We start from the raw sequence: 15,420 nt of genomic DNA, 5'->3' as shown, positions 1-15,420 counted from the left end.
TGACGGATGCACGGAACAAATCTTCTTTACCATTTGTTGGGTTTGTTTATGTATTGTTTGTGTTGTGCTCTTTAATGACCATGAGCTCTGTAGACAAAAATAACAATAGTGTGTGACACATTCTCACCGCTAAGACAGCATTGGGCTGTAGTTTATTATAGGGGGTGAACTTCGCCTTGACAGGCTTCCCAGCCAAACGCTCTTTGTGTCTCCTGCTGTTCATGTGCTAAAAGAGGACAGGGATAGACAGACTCAGTCAAAACAGTGCTGTCAGTTTGGGTAAGTTATCTTGTAAAACACATGCATCCTACCTTTTCAGTTTTAATACAGAGATCAGTGGTTTATAAAGTTTTAATATTAGCCCAATGAAACAATAGGATAAACCTACATACAGTACCTGCTTCAGCTGTGTCTCCGAGTTGACGGACACCTGGCACAGTTCACAGTGAAAGGGCTGGTTGGTTACACCAATAACCGCTCTGGTCTTGTTGACAATTCGCTGCTTAATTCGACTGGTTGGTCTGGGCGATGATGTCATCTTGACCCTGCGTTGTAAGTGGCTGGTGTTCTGACCGTCCAGCATCTGTTTGTGCTTCGAGCCTGTTTCAGCCAATCAGAGATGAAGACCAAACGTCCAAATGATAAAGGAATACAGATTAAAACTATTTCAACAATCAAAAGCAAACTAAAGTGATATCGTACATACCGCTACAGTGAGCCTCTAGCTGGGAGTTAGAATTGACCGTCACTTTACACGTAGGACAGTGGAGATGTTTTTTGTTGCTCTTGGTCTCCTTAACCTCTTCCACCTTCCCCCCCTCCTCCGCCTCGCCTACTGTAGAGCTTCCCGGAGGGTCAGAGTGTGGCGCTGAACCGGTGGCCGGGCTGCATCCGTCCACGTGTGGACTGTTTGAGGGTACATCAGAAAGCTGAGAGGCAGGGGACTCTTGTGGGGACAAGTGAGGGGAGCGAAGCGAGGAGGAGTCGGTGGATGAAGTCTGTGAAGAAGGAGGAGCTGCGACTGCGCCCCCCTGGCTGTTTTCAGTTTGTTCCTGTACAGGTTGGGATGAAGTGCTCTGGCCTGTGGACAGATGGGATAAACATAAGCAGACAAAGACATTTTGGTGTCGTATTTGCTTCCTGGTGGAGAGTTACGCGAGAATATTGGCCTCATTCTCAGTGCTGTGTTAAATGGAAAGCTACAGCTGCCTGTTGTGGCAAAAACGGATGCTATCAGGGCAGTGACAGTCCCATCTAGGAGTCATGAAACCAAAACACAAAGCTAAAAAAGGCTAAAATACTCCCAAAAGTTAAAGTTAGCTACAGAATCCGATGATAATTCCTTGGCTTCATTACTTTGAGCAAAACTCTTCACATACAAAGTAGCCATAAGATTATGCTCTTAAGAAACAAACACTGAGATTTTGTTATTAAGATAAAAAATACTAATTAGAACTTCTTTACACAGGTAGAAGAGCTGTACATTTTGTTCCAATTTACTGACAAGAAAACATTTGTGATATGTAAAGATATTGTAAAATGAGTACACAAATAAGTAAAAAAAGATCTAATTACAAATGATGTTATAGTGAGTAAAGCATATCCAGTGTTAGAATGTAGTTTATTTCCTCCCAAACTGTGTGTGCCTCTTGTTATGAAGTGTACACTTAGCAGGTGGAGTTATGACACCTGATCTGACCACATCGTTACGCTCTCGTTATTGTAGGGCATCACTGAGCTCTACCAGCCGGTAAAACTAATGATCACACCCTTCATCTTCCCAAATTTGTATGCAGTTTTTGTTTATATCAATAAAGGCATTCAGATCCAATTTTCCAATGTAGTTTTTGAGCTGATGGCATTTGATTTTTAAAAACAAAAAACATGAATTCTACACAACAGGGTATAAAGTGTACATTTTCTTGATAGATGTGATCCTTCTAGAAAAGTCGTACTAGCCCAACCTCCGTGTGCAACTTTGTCCTTTCTATTCCCTTTATATAACCATTTTATTATATTTATTAAACAATCACTTTTAAAATTGTCATGTATTTTCCTTCCTTTTCTCTCTGCTTTGTGTCTCTGTCATTTGTTCGCTCTCTCTGCTGAAGCTCCCTCTGTCCCCATCAATCATCAACCATGGCAACCACTGAATGTAACAAGCTTATCATTATGTGGTTGGAGGGAAATTGATAGGTGCTGGAGGAAAATGGGAGGGAGAAGATCAATAATGAAAAAGAAAAAACAGACGGAGAATAGAAAGAAAGATGGTGACATTTTTAGTCAGGCAGAAAAAGAGAAGCTGAGTGACTAATGACTGAAAGAGACAAAATCGCAAACAGCAATGTTATTACTTTTATAGCAGCCATTTTTAGACATTGCAGGGGTAGAAACAAAAACTCAAACACAAATAATATGGAAAGAATCCAGGGCAGTAGACACAAGTTAGTACATAATGATCCCAGTATTATATCTGAGAATTTGTGGATTTCATAGATGAAAGTATTCATTGAAATTGAGAGAAAAAAAAGGTTAGCTGATGAAGATTTACGGAATCATTAGTTAGAGTGCTACTAAGGTTTTGAAGCTAATTCTGAACTCACTGAACGAGTCAGAACCCGACTTATCTCATGTAAATTAAACCAGAGCCCATTTTCAGATTTTTTTTTTTTTTTTTTTTTCCCAACATCAAAATTCCATCGTCTACATTGATGGTGAAACTTAAATTAAATTAAGATTTGCTTAAATTTCTGTGCATCTGCTATGCTATTCTTTCGTAATGGAATTAGCCGCTGCTAATAGCAACATAACCTTTGTCTGATTTTGACAAGAAACAATGTAGGCAAACATAATCCCAACCTTTCATAATTTTCTATAGTTTTTGATGTGTTCACCGGAAAGTGCCGGCACATCATTTCATTCAAGGAACTGCAAGTGGGATTTCTGTTGAGCCACTGTTGATTTAAAAGAGTACACCGCCAATACATCCTTCTTCCAATGACATCTATTTTTAAGTGCTTTAAAGCTTCTATCTTGCTGAATGTCTTTGCTTGATGGGAGTAATTACCTATCTGACAGTGCCAATGACAGCAGGCCAGGTAATAGCTGATAATTAACCAGCTGAGTGGCAACTACCAAGCCTTCGCGCTTACGTCTCTTCAATTGCAACTAATTACTCAGATGGTGCTGAGAGGGCTGCCTTTAAAAAAAATAAAAATGTCTACCTGTTCCATTTTTCAGCTGCAAGTCTGTTGGCAGCGTCACTCCTTCCATCATCCCCCTCTCTCTGTCTTTCCCCGTTGTGGGCTGACTGTGTCCGTTCTTCTGTCGATTCCTCTGGGACTCCAAGGCCTTTAGCTTGCGAGCATGCTTGTGACCTTTGTAGTGGGCCTCTGCCTGTGTCTGGTCATTGCATACACACACAAATATGCACACAACAAGCAGAGGGCAAAGTCAGTGTACAGTATATGCACAGAATGACTGATTAAATTAGTGAAGGACAGCATGAAATCAGTAAACTGTAATCTTTCCATCTGTTCCAGAGCTTTGGCTTCACATGCCTCCATGGAGTTAGAAAAATACAAAATTATGCATTTGAGCCTTTGACTCGGAGGAAGAGTCCCATCACCATTTTGATAATAATCATCGTCGTGGTGGTGCACAAATGAGCATCAGTTGGACTCATCGCATCTCATGACCATCCTGAGCTCACTGACTCATCTTTCCACTGATTCGTTCTGACACAAAATGGCCCGTGTCAGTTCTGCTGTGACACAAAATGACCTTCCTCTGTAAGAGCAAACACATTTGTGGCAGTGAGACAACAGATGCATGCAGATCTGGGATCCTGAAATGGCTCTGGATGCCTGTAGATAAAGCAAGACACATTCTGCAGGGGAAGAGCAGCTTCCACCAACTCAAAGTACACCAACAGTGAAACAAAACAACTGAAGCAGAACATATATAATTGATAATTCATTCAAATACATTTTTCCAAACAACACAAGAAATCTATGCATTGTATATACATTCCCCAGCTTTAGGAAATAAACAGCGCTAAATGCTTTAAGACCACATATTTTTGCAACCGGATACCGAAGACACAAGTGCTCTTCCTAAATAAACAGAATCAGTGTGACAAGACTTCAAAGTATCCGTCTCCACACGAGGCTGTTAGATAATTTGCCACAGCTCAAATTATCCATACCAGTTTCCAGGCACACACTGTACAACCCCTGCTAATGCCCATGATAACAGAAAGTGTGAAAAAGGTGATCTTGAAGTGACAGTGTGTGTGAGTGGAGGGATGGAAGTCTCCCCGTCAAAACACTTTGCATGAAGCTTGGACAGCTACACAAACAGAAAGGGCACCATCATGGGTCAGAGTGTATGGTTCGGGATATGGGGCTGAGCAAAGGGTACGCAAGCCCTTTGGCTACATTGAATGTCAGTGCACACTAACCATTCAGCGTGATTCAGCGTCCGAGGGATGACCCCTCCCTCATCTGCATACTACTATACTATCTGGCATGCCCGCGTAGTATGATCGCACTATGTTCCACCATAGTAGCTTTTTTAAGAAGAACACATGGAATAAAAACGTGGCAAAACGAACATCTTCGTTTAAAGACACCTGAAGGGGACGGTGAGGACTGCTTCAGCCTCTGTTGCCCCTGATTCAAGCTGCTTTATGCACATCACTGATGCTCAAACTCTTCATACACAACGAGCAACAACTGTCAACAAAAAGGAAGCAAAATTACGATACCATGTGCGATCCATCAAATTTTGATGTTTCATGCTTCTTCAGTGAGTTTAGCAACTTTAAAGGAATAATTTTGAATTTTCATAGTCTGTTCTGTTTTTATATACACCAGTCATGTAGCAGTACATACGGCAGGTTTCACTTTCATAGTCATCCATCTTTGTCTTTGTATTGAACAATCAGCTTGAGTTTTCCGTTGAGACAAAGTCTATAAAATTTTTTTAGTGTATTGATTGAGTTTTTAGCCACTTGGGGGCAGTGCAACAAGATGCAAACAAAGCTCTGACATTATAGACTTGTAAAGGTATAATTAGCCTTTGAAATTGTGTTTTTAGCTAAATAAAAAAAAAAGGAAAACACAATAAATGCTCTCTATTTGTTCTCCTGGTCCCCAGTACCTCCGAAGAAAGGTCTTTTGAACTGCTAATTGCGTCACTATGCCCACAAGCTATTCGCTGACTTTGACCTTCAGCTAGCACACTTAAGGGGGTTTTAGAGGCTTTGTGTTAAAAACAATTATCTGCTGGTGAGACTGGTGAGAATGAAACAAAACAGGAGTTGTGGGCCATAAAATCACCAAAAAGGTGAGTTGCTAAAGGGGGTCTGCAGAGTCGAATGATAGTGACATGACAAGTGATGCTTTACATATTATAGATAGTAATTTCATCCATTCTAAATATAAAAATATTGGTTTACAGCAGCTTTAATTTGTCTTTCCAAAATAAATATATACAGTATTTTCTTTGCAACTTGGCCTCCATTTATTGCAATTTTGATAAAACTAAAAATTTAAATAACCAGCTGTATTCAACACAATAGATTGCTGTTAAACGATGTTAACTTTAAATTAACTGAGAATGGTTTTTTTTTTTCTTCTCTATCAAAGACTTGTGATTCGAACTGCGCTAAACTTTGGACAGCAACCTGAAGCTGTGTGCCCAGCATGAAAAATGAGGGAGGAAGACTGAAAAATGAAACCTACAGTACTTAATTTAAGCACTGCACAATCAGCGAGTATAAAATACAACTAGACTTCCACCATTCTGAACTATTCCTTTAAAAAACACTTTTCTTTGTGGGGTGCAAATTCCAGTTTATTGTTGCTGCCCCCTGTTGGGACCTGGTACCTGCCTGCAACCTGGCATCCAACTCCTGGGTCAACCAGCACTCTCAGCTCAGCTGCAGGTAACACAGAGGGAGGAGGAGAGAGCCTGTTAGCTAGAAAACAGACTCCTGACATCATCACTGTATGTGCAAAAGTAAGGAGCAGAGACAGAAGAAGAAAAAAAAGAGAGATAGATGAGGAAGTAAGGGTACTACAAAGGGCCTGCACCAGTGTCCTGCTTCTTTCAAGTTTCACAAAAAAGAAGAGTCATTGTAATTCTGCTAGGTTCCCCCTAACAATATAAATGCAAATATGTATAAATGAACTCCATAAGAATGGGAGTCAAATGAATATGAATAGGCAGGTGTGATAAGGAGAAAAAGGCAACAGAAGGAGCAGAATGGTTTCCTTTTAAGAAGCTGAAGGTTAGGAAATGGAGAGGATAGAAATATACTGATTAGACTGATAAAACGAATAGGCTGCTTCCAGATTGTTTTTGACCATATTATATATATAATGGCAATATTATACAATATTAAATTAGTTGCAAATATGTGGACGCTTGACTGCAAAAATAATCAAAAGATAACCTTTGGATTATAGTTTGCTTGGAAAAGCTCACTTTAAGCACACATCACAAGGCTCAGATGGTCTTACAGCTAGTAAAGCGAGATAATGCTGATTTAACACTCCTTACTACTTATTATATAAAATACATCACAACTTAGTGTCATTTACTTTAGCAAATGCTTACATTGGGCAGAATAAAAGACATGAGCTGCGTGGTTTTCCACCTCACTGCAGTGAAACGAAGATTAAATCAGTCCTACGATTAAGCTTTCGTCGTATCTAGTTGACATCAGGAAAAGCAAAGAAGTCTGACTTACAGTGGAGTTGAAGCGCAAGTGACAGATGTTACAGGAGATGATGGGTTTCTTCTTGGGTGGAGACACACCAAAGGTGTGGTTAATGACCGCCTTCTGCACTGGGTCCATCTACAAGGTGACACACACATGTTGGTACTGCTTGTTGACTTTTTCAGGAATAAAATGGTCATATCTTTGACATTTTAGTAAAACCCCAGTCTGCATACCCTAATGCTTTTCAATATTTCAATTTGTTGTCATGATGTGTTCCTTGTTGGGTAGTCTTATCTTATTTTTATCTTTGAGTCGATGAATAGGACCTGAATCTGCACAGATACACAAAATAATTATCCACACGACTACCTCCATCTTTCAGGTAAGCGATGACCCATTTGTCAGTTCGGATTTCCGGGGTTTCTTTTTGATTAATTAGGATAGGAAATTTTGCTCTGAGTCATCCTGTGATTGGATGAATAATTGCACTGTATAATGTTTATGAAGGGAGTTCAATTAGACTTTAACACCTATAATTTTAGTTTTTTAATAAATTGACATTTTTATAAGAAATAAATGCAAGCTTTAAATGTTTTTCGTAATGTAAAGATAAGGAAATTACAGTCTTGAAGTCACACTATTTCAATAATTTTTTGATCCCCACTTCGGTTTATGTTTTTAATCCCCACAGTGCAGCTGCTCTGTTCAAGCCACATTTTACCTTTAGATATCAGACAGGAATATTTTCCTCCCACATGCTTCAGATATTTAGCACTTTCCCCTGACTTTCCTCATTAAGGATTAAAGCTAAATATAAACTATGGAGGTCTTCATCATTTAAAGTCAGACCAAACATGTGAAGTGTGTCAGGTGTTATATTTGGAAGATCTCAAACATATATTTGCATGTAATCCAAGCAATTCAATATCTAGAACCAGCCAATACAGAGTTCTGATGCAGTATTTATGGTTTCCTATATAACTTATGTACGCAGTTCATATTTCAAGTTAAAAGTTAGAAAGTTAGAAGTGTAAGTTAGATAAAGATATGTTTAATAAATAAAGTAGTTCTTTGACAGCTTTCATCGAGTTGTTACTTCAAAATAAAAAAAACAAATAAAGATGCCAGAGAACTATTCCATACAAAAACACTGATAAACTAGTTCAAGCAGCCCAAATTAAAAACGATGACAATCACATTTTCACGCAATGTTGCTTATTATATTGTTCAAGTTGACAGCAGCTGCGAACACAGACAAGACATCACAAGGGGATGATCAACTGCCTTTATTTTCCAAATTACCGTTGACTTTTTAGGAATAGTAGGACATTTTTTGCTTTCTTGCTAACATTTAGATGAATAGATCGATATCTTAATATCTAGCCGGGTTCTGTCCAAAAGTAACAAAATCTGACTGCCAACACCTTCACATGAAGCTATAATGTGTTAACTGATAACTTCTGAGCTGTTCTCTAAAGGCACCTCTTGAGTATTTCCCAAATCGTGTATTCTTCCACGAAATATCTGCAAGTTGTGGATAATGATAGTTGCAATAGAAAAAAGGATTTAGGGTCTGCCAGTTGTAGGTGCATGATTTTAGAGTGTGTTTGACATGATGCCTGAGCACCAGTGGACCTCATTGGACCATGTACCTGAATTTCCAACTGAAAAAAGGCAGGATAGATCACTGGATTTAAATATTACCGTCTCAGACCTTAAGTGAAGTCTTGAGTGTGGAAACATTTTTAGCTACCTCTTCTCGCCTTGTGTGCGATATGTGTTATACGAAATGTGGTGTGGTATCTTACGGTGTTGAAATTGGGAAAGAGATTGAGTGGCGAGGAGCCATTGACCCTGAGCGGCAGGAAGTGCTCCAGCTGGGCGTGACCCTGCGGCTGGAGGGGTCGACCTGGCAAAGTCAGGGAGCTCAGCAGAGGGTGGACCTGACTCTGGGACAGTGCACCTAAAGAGGGAGAGAAAGCATTTCAGTCATTTGTGGAAAGACTCAAGCCTTTTTCAATTTAGGCCACTGAAGCTGCACATTCCTCTGCACACGCTAAGATAAAGATACATTTTAGTAGACAAAGGAGAGCAAGACACATCCCCACAGTGAATGATTCACTCTGTAAAGCTTTAATGACTTCAGTAATACTGGGGGATAAATGATGAGAGGCTTTTTGTGGCCTTTTCCTGCTTTACAACTCCATAGTTAATCTTGACAAATGCCTCTGGCCTTTAAATACAACAGTAGGTTAGTAATTGTGTAGTTTCTTCCTCCGGTCCTGCAAACGGCTCAGTCAAAATAATGAAAAAAGAAGTGCAAGGAGGTTTTAAGGTGACTCACAGACACTTCAATTTGTTTGCTTTTTGTTGATCACTAATTGTCTGTCTTTCCGCATGCATTACTTTCCACATAAAGTTCTAGTTTTGAATTCAATGGCAATTTCGCCAACACATTTTGCTTGGAAGTCTCCTTCCACACGACCTCTCCTTCTCATCACACTTAACTTGGTTGGCCTAAATGCTTTCAGACTGTTCATGCTTTAAAGAGCAGCATGGCACTGACCTTTCTCTAGACCCAAAGTAACATTAATGCGTTCACATTAAAATGCACAGTGTCTTACATAAGCATGGTGATTACAGATGGCTTGTAATGCCTGTATGAAGAAAGTGTCAAGGTTGTTAAGTTAAAAAGGTTAAGCGTAAATGTCAGAATACAAGATAAAACTAGATTCAAAACTTTGTGACATTCCAGATCTTACTAGTGTTATGACCGTTCAAAAGAAGAAAGAGGACCCAAACGCACAACAAAAGAAGCAGGAGGTTTTATGCAGACAAAAGCTTTTAATAAGTAGAATTGACTCCTTGTGTTTGTATGCCTCCGCCGACCAGTCAATTTGCCAACAGCCATATCTGTTCAGATTTATAATACGTGGGAAGGCTTTGAAGGGATCCTGATGTGTTCATATGCTTCGCTAATAAAGCTGATTCTGATAAAACACAAAGTTGGAGGCATGATAGTAGACAATGCTTCGAAAAAGATGCTTCACACACATCTTCAACCGGACAGCTCAGGGGAGCTATTCAACCTTCAAAGTTTCAAGGTGGACAGCCAGGATTAATGTCACCAACTCAATATCTGACCAAATGTGAAATATGGTCAGAATTTTCCACTCTCTTCAGGAAGTGAATTGACAAGACAGGGACGAATTTCAAAATAAAACAGGAAACACCAAAAACGGATCGACAGAAAAAGAGACAGGAAATCCAAACCATGACAACTAACAGAAAAAGGAGTAAAAAAAAAAAAAAAAGATGTGGAGTTAAAACGGAAATACGTAATTTTTCTTATACAAATGTTTTTGATTCTACTAGAAAGACATGATAGTTCGGTATAGATTGAAAATTTGTGGTTAGTGAGGGTGCAGAAGGGGACAGAAAATGCCAGGAGGAGCCTAATGAAACAGATGAAAGGAGAACTGGCTGGTAGCAGCAGCCTTCTGCCGAGAAAAACTGAATGAAAATGACTGATGAAGCCAGAAGTATTAACATACTAGACGCGGACTGGAGGGTGAAGAGAAATGACTAACAAATTATGGATTGAAGAAAGATATGTAAGGAAAACACATTGCCCATGTTTACCCTTCGTGAAAGATGTATCTACTTCTGGATAAAATATTCATTGAAATGAAGATTCATTTTATTACAGGGATTACAAAAAAAACTGGTAGAAAAGATTTAAATAAATGGCAGAAACTACTGCTGTGCATATAGTGCCAAAACATCTATTATCATTAAGGGTATTCATGAAAACCTGAACATTTTCTTCAAATACTGCAGAGGGTGAAAAGAGTCAATCCCAAAAGTGGAGCCTAATGATGTTATTTCACATTACAGAAAATCAACAAGAAGGTAATTGTCCCCAATTTTCAGCTTCTTTCGCCTCTGGATTTTAAGGTTTATCTCTGGGGATGAGGCGGGTTTGAGCATTAACATGTTTTTACTAATCTAGTCCCATTTTCAAAAGATGTTCGAGCAGAGCAGAAAGACAGGCGGGAGGATTGGAAAGGGCAAAGAAAAAGCAACCTTTCCAGCTTCAAAATATGTTCAAAGAAATGTTATGAACAAGAAAAGGTTTTAGTAGTTATATAAGAAGAGGTTAGACAGATATTTCAATTGTTCCATGTAAGCGCACCAGTGTTTGGCAGCAGCAGTTGACACCAGAGTATGTCTTGTATGTTTTATCATTGCCTGCAGATACAAAAGCCTCAGGCTACTTTCTTCTGGCAATGAATATGGTAAAAGATAGAAGCCTGACAGAATTTATTTTCATTTCACTAAAGGTCACACGAGCAGCTTTGTACTTGGGTACAGAGGTACTTTGACGTACAGTAAATGCAGTCGGGATGTCACTTTAACAGATACTTTGGTAACAACAACAGGATAATAATAACACCAACATGTGGAAAGGTGGAGTGTGCAGGTTCAGCAACAGATCCCCTGCAACAAGAACATAAACACAGCAAGAGGTGTGTATAAAGATATTTTGCACATGTTGCGAGTCTGACAATAATTGGCAAGTTACAGACAAAAGCCGTGATGCAAACAGTGCAGCATTTCCAAGAAAAGGGAGAAACATCTGAAAGGACAGGAATCCAGATCTGCACGCAGAATTCAAGGTAAGAGAGTTTCAGTAAACAACAACACCTTAAATGTGCTGCTCATAATATTTGTAGACTACAATTATTATTGTTCAGTCTGTCAAATTATAATGTCTGTGTAAATATTAAATTTTATGTTAAAATACATTCATTTGATTCTATTTGTGTCTGTGTGTCAAATCTGGTATTGAGAATTATTGAGTTTTATTGGCACTGGTACCAACAACCCAAATTTCTGATATCCTGACGGGCAGCATGCTCATACTTGAAAACAGCTGAAGATTCAGGAAATTCCTTTCATCTCGTAGGGATTTAGTCATAAACCAAAAAACTGGAAAAATTTGAATTAATCATGGCGTTACATGGTAAGTTAACGGATCACCAAAGAGGTAAGAAGTCATCCTGAGCAGGATATTTTCTGTACAAAAGTTGTATAGCAATCTATCCAGTAGTTATGAAGACATGAGGAAATGATTACCAGATTGATTGGGATTAATCTTCTGGCTGCCTCGAATGTCTATTCAATAGTTGCGGTGGACTGTCCAACTATCATTACGTCCCTGGAGCCACAAAGCTCGCCTGACTAATAAAGTATTCTTAAAAAGACTTCAGAAAAGACAAATCCAAATGTTTACATTCTGGGACTCAAAGAGATGACCCATTAAAAAGATGAATTCCCACATCTGGTTGACAGACTAACTGGAGCTCACCAGTGAGGCAGTAATCTCAGATGCTTCTTAATCTCAAACCAGACAGAAACAAAACAAACTGCCGGTCTGGGACACGGATGACAACCATAAAAAAAAAATTGAAAATTTATCTGTGAACAGAATGACAACAGGCAAGCTGCAAGAGAATAACAAACAAGTCCTGGTCACCAAAAGAATGTAAGTGCTGAGATAAAGAAGTGTGACAAGAATTATTGCAATAAATCACTCCTTTCTCTTTTTCTACAAAATACCATGAAATCCTAGAGGAAAAGCACTGAACGAAGTATCCAAAATTCCTAATTAATCTCAAATACAGGTAGCAATATTTATTTCCTTGTCTTTTTTTTAACACAGTTTATTCAGTGATTTGAAGCCACTCCACTGCACCACGCATTTACTTAAATTAGAAATTGAAATGAGATTAGAGCTGATTATTACTGTTTATTTGATCCTGCATTCGTAATGTGCCGCCCAAATCTCCATGGGAAACACACACATACATGAAAACACACGCAAATGATACACGTTTACTGATTTGATTTTGTTTTTGTTGAATTCCAATTTCATTTAAATGCTCCACCAGGACCGTTCATGTATCACTGATGCCAATAAAGTGTTTTGAATTGCATTACGCTGAACCGAGAGTGAATGACAGAGCAGCGAGAAATGAGAGAAAGTGAAAGAGAGACAGAGCGAGAGACAACCGCAGGCAGATGAGAGACTGGTTTTTTTTTCCACTCTCTGCTGGGCCGATGTGCTTAATCTGCCAGTCAGTATGACTTTTGGGGACATTGATTCCCTCTCCTACACAAATCTGAAATTGATCTCATTAATCTCCTACGCACATATTCACAAAACACATCAGGGTGAGACGTTTAATTAACTGCATTTTGCACTGAACAAACCAGAAACCGGCGTCATCTGTGAAAACTTGTACACCATCTAGCGACAGGAAGAACGTGCTGTTGACTCATCCCTTTCTTATAAGCCATCTCGTTTGCATCCAGAGAGCATCGCAAAAGATTCATTCCAGCAAATTTGAGAAGATGAGCTAATGCATTGGTTATATCAGTTCCATCCAATCATTTTGGGGATATTTTAACTACAAGGCCTTGGTAAGTTTTTATAAATAATCACTCAACACTTTAACTTCATCTGTTCACATTCAAGAACTCAATTGCTGCAGTCATGACCTAAAATGAAAGGTTGAGTGAAGAGGGGTTTAGTTCACAGATTTGCGATAACTTTAAATGCAACGGGAAAAAACAGCAACACTATAACACTGACTTAATGAGAGATTTTGGAAAGTCTAGAGAAGCCATATGATTAAATTATTTTAGTCCGTATATGTGTGAGGTGAACCGTGAGCCAGCTCGGGCCAATGGAAAGCTCAGATGCTTATGCTCTCAACCGGTGAACATTTATCGCGTGAAAGGTCAACAGCCCCAAAAACAAAGACCCATGAGGAAGTCTGTGAAGTCTTTTTCAGCGTATGTAACCAGTAAACAACTTTCAACGAACTGAGTGGGGCGCTCATGGATGTATTTGGGAGATGTGGATTTGGCCACAATCAATCGAAAGAAAATTACACCGACAAAATGTCCAAGCTTCCTCGCAATTTAGGCTACAAATTTTGAGACTCACGTTTTTTTTCTATATCACCCACATAGTACCCGGACACATGCTTACGAAATTTTGGGCACATACAGCGTGCGCATTAGCATTCTTTTAAACCGAGCACATGGGGATTGTACGCAGATGCCCACAGACCGAACCAGCCGACCGTCCTGTTGCACACATAAGAGCACATCCGGCTCTTGTCGACTTTCCAAATGTTCCAAATGTACACCACCCTCAAACCTGAAACCTTAAATGCAGGGTGTCACTCCTTCCACAGCCTTGTAGCTACACACCGTTGCAGCATGTGGAGAAATTCAGAGCTTGAAAGTGGTGTGTTCTTTGATTGTTCTCCTCTTTCCTGCTACTATAAATGTAAATCCACATTTCAAAATGAGTCAGTTTCTGCTCGCTAATCTGCATTCACGTTCTCTTTCTATGCGGGAAGGCATGGAGTGTAGGTCACAGCAGCCAACCTTTCCGTATTGAGAAGGGATAAAAGATTACGAGTTGGAGAAATTACAGCATCTTGGAAAAAACAAAAAAAGAAACGAGGAAAAGCTTAATCTCTATTATTTCTAAGATTAGTCTCTGGGTGACTCAACATCACAGCAATCACAGAGGGAGAGAAATGGCATCTTTTCATGAAGGGTGGAAAAAAGGGGGGATGAGAGGCTTTCATAGCGGCAAATCAGAGCGAAAGCATCAGAGGGAAGGCTGCTTTGGCTCTTTTCATGGTGAACGCATTTCCTGGGATTATCTGTCTGAGCCAGGCTCTCTGTCTTCTCTCTGAACCAACATGGCGGTATGGAGGCAAGCTCTGTTTTCTGACACCATACGACATCCCCTGATGAGCCTCCTCTGTGTGCTGGTAATGGTGTGTGACATTAACAGCGGAATTAGGGCTGTTTCCTGGTTTCACTTCATTTAATGCAAAGCTCATAGAAAATAGTCCACTATGATGTGACCATTAAAACTCTTCCTTGGAATTTGATCTAAAGGTACAGTCTGCGATTGGAATCCAATACACTTTTGGCCAAGATGCTTTCACGATCCGCTATCTGTCCGTTCTGTGTGTGCACTCAAAATAAATCCAGTGTGTGTTCACAGCTCTAGATCTGCAAATGGGAAACAAAGTGGCACGGACTGAGCATCACAACACTATTTTCAAGAATCAACAGCAGGGGAGTATTTGTGCACATTCACAGAACAGGGAGGAGGGGTGGTGGTGGTGTGTGTGTGGGGGGGGGGGGGGGGGGGGGAGGAGGAGGGGGTTAAGAAAGGATGAGGTAAAGGAGGCAGTGGGAGCGAGAGGGACGGTAAATCTAGCACATGATAACTTGCAGAACTGCGCAACGTGCTGGTGGTGTCAAGGAGGAGAGATGATTGGAATACAGCCAACATGGTCAAAAATGGCAAAAGAAGTGATGTGACAGGGCAAATATGAACTGCGAGACAGGCAATGGAGTCAGCATTCATCATATTATTTTCTTCATTTTTTTTTTTTTTTTGTCTCTTTAAATGAATGTGACAATGTAGAGTTTGGCCTATTGTCGCAAACCATGTCACTCCAAAAAAAAAAAATCTGATTTTCATGAGGAAAGAATAGCAGTCCTGAATTTAGCTTTGTGACCATTCATATTTTTAGATAATTCAATGGATTGGAAAATAGTATATTTAGCATAACAGAATGATAAAATAC

The 15,420-nt window shown here is 39.6% G+C and overlaps 1 protein-coding gene across 3 annotated transcripts in view; it reads right to left on the bottom strand.

Moving 5' to 3' along the window:
- LOC138201920 (zinc finger protein 385C-like) overlaps positions 1 to 15,420 on the bottom strand; it is a 62,947-nt gene that overhangs the window by 2,255 nt on the left and 45,272 nt on the right. For all 3 annotated transcript variants that reach the window (XM_069155512.1, XM_069155513.1, XM_069155514.1), the window contains 6 exons: positions 8,539 to 8,693; positions 6,758 to 6,865; positions 3,225 to 3,402; positions 707 to 1,081; positions 398 to 600; positions 128 to 226 (listed from right to left, as the gene is read on the bottom strand). In XM_069155512.1, the coding sequence (XP_069011613.1) occupies positions 128 to 226; positions 398 to 600; positions 707 to 1,081; positions 3,225 to 3,402; positions 6,758 to 6,865; positions 8,539 to 8,693 (1,118 nt within the window). The remainder of the gene's footprint in view (positions 1 to 127; positions 227 to 397; positions 601 to 706; positions 1,082 to 3,224; positions 3,403 to 6,757; positions 6,866 to 8,538; positions 8,694 to 15,420) is intronic.

This window comes from Embiotoca jacksoni, unplaced genomic scaffold (assembly GCF_022577435.1).
Source record: "Embiotoca jacksoni isolate LCO1_2020_lvr unplaced genomic scaffold, fEmbJac1.0.p SCAF_20, whole genome shotgun sequence".
In the NCBI taxonomy this organism is placed as follows: domain Eukaryota; kingdom Metazoa; phylum Chordata; class Actinopteri; family Embiotocidae; genus Embiotoca; species Embiotoca jacksoni.
This window is presented reverse-complemented; position numbering and strand designations above follow the sequence as displayed.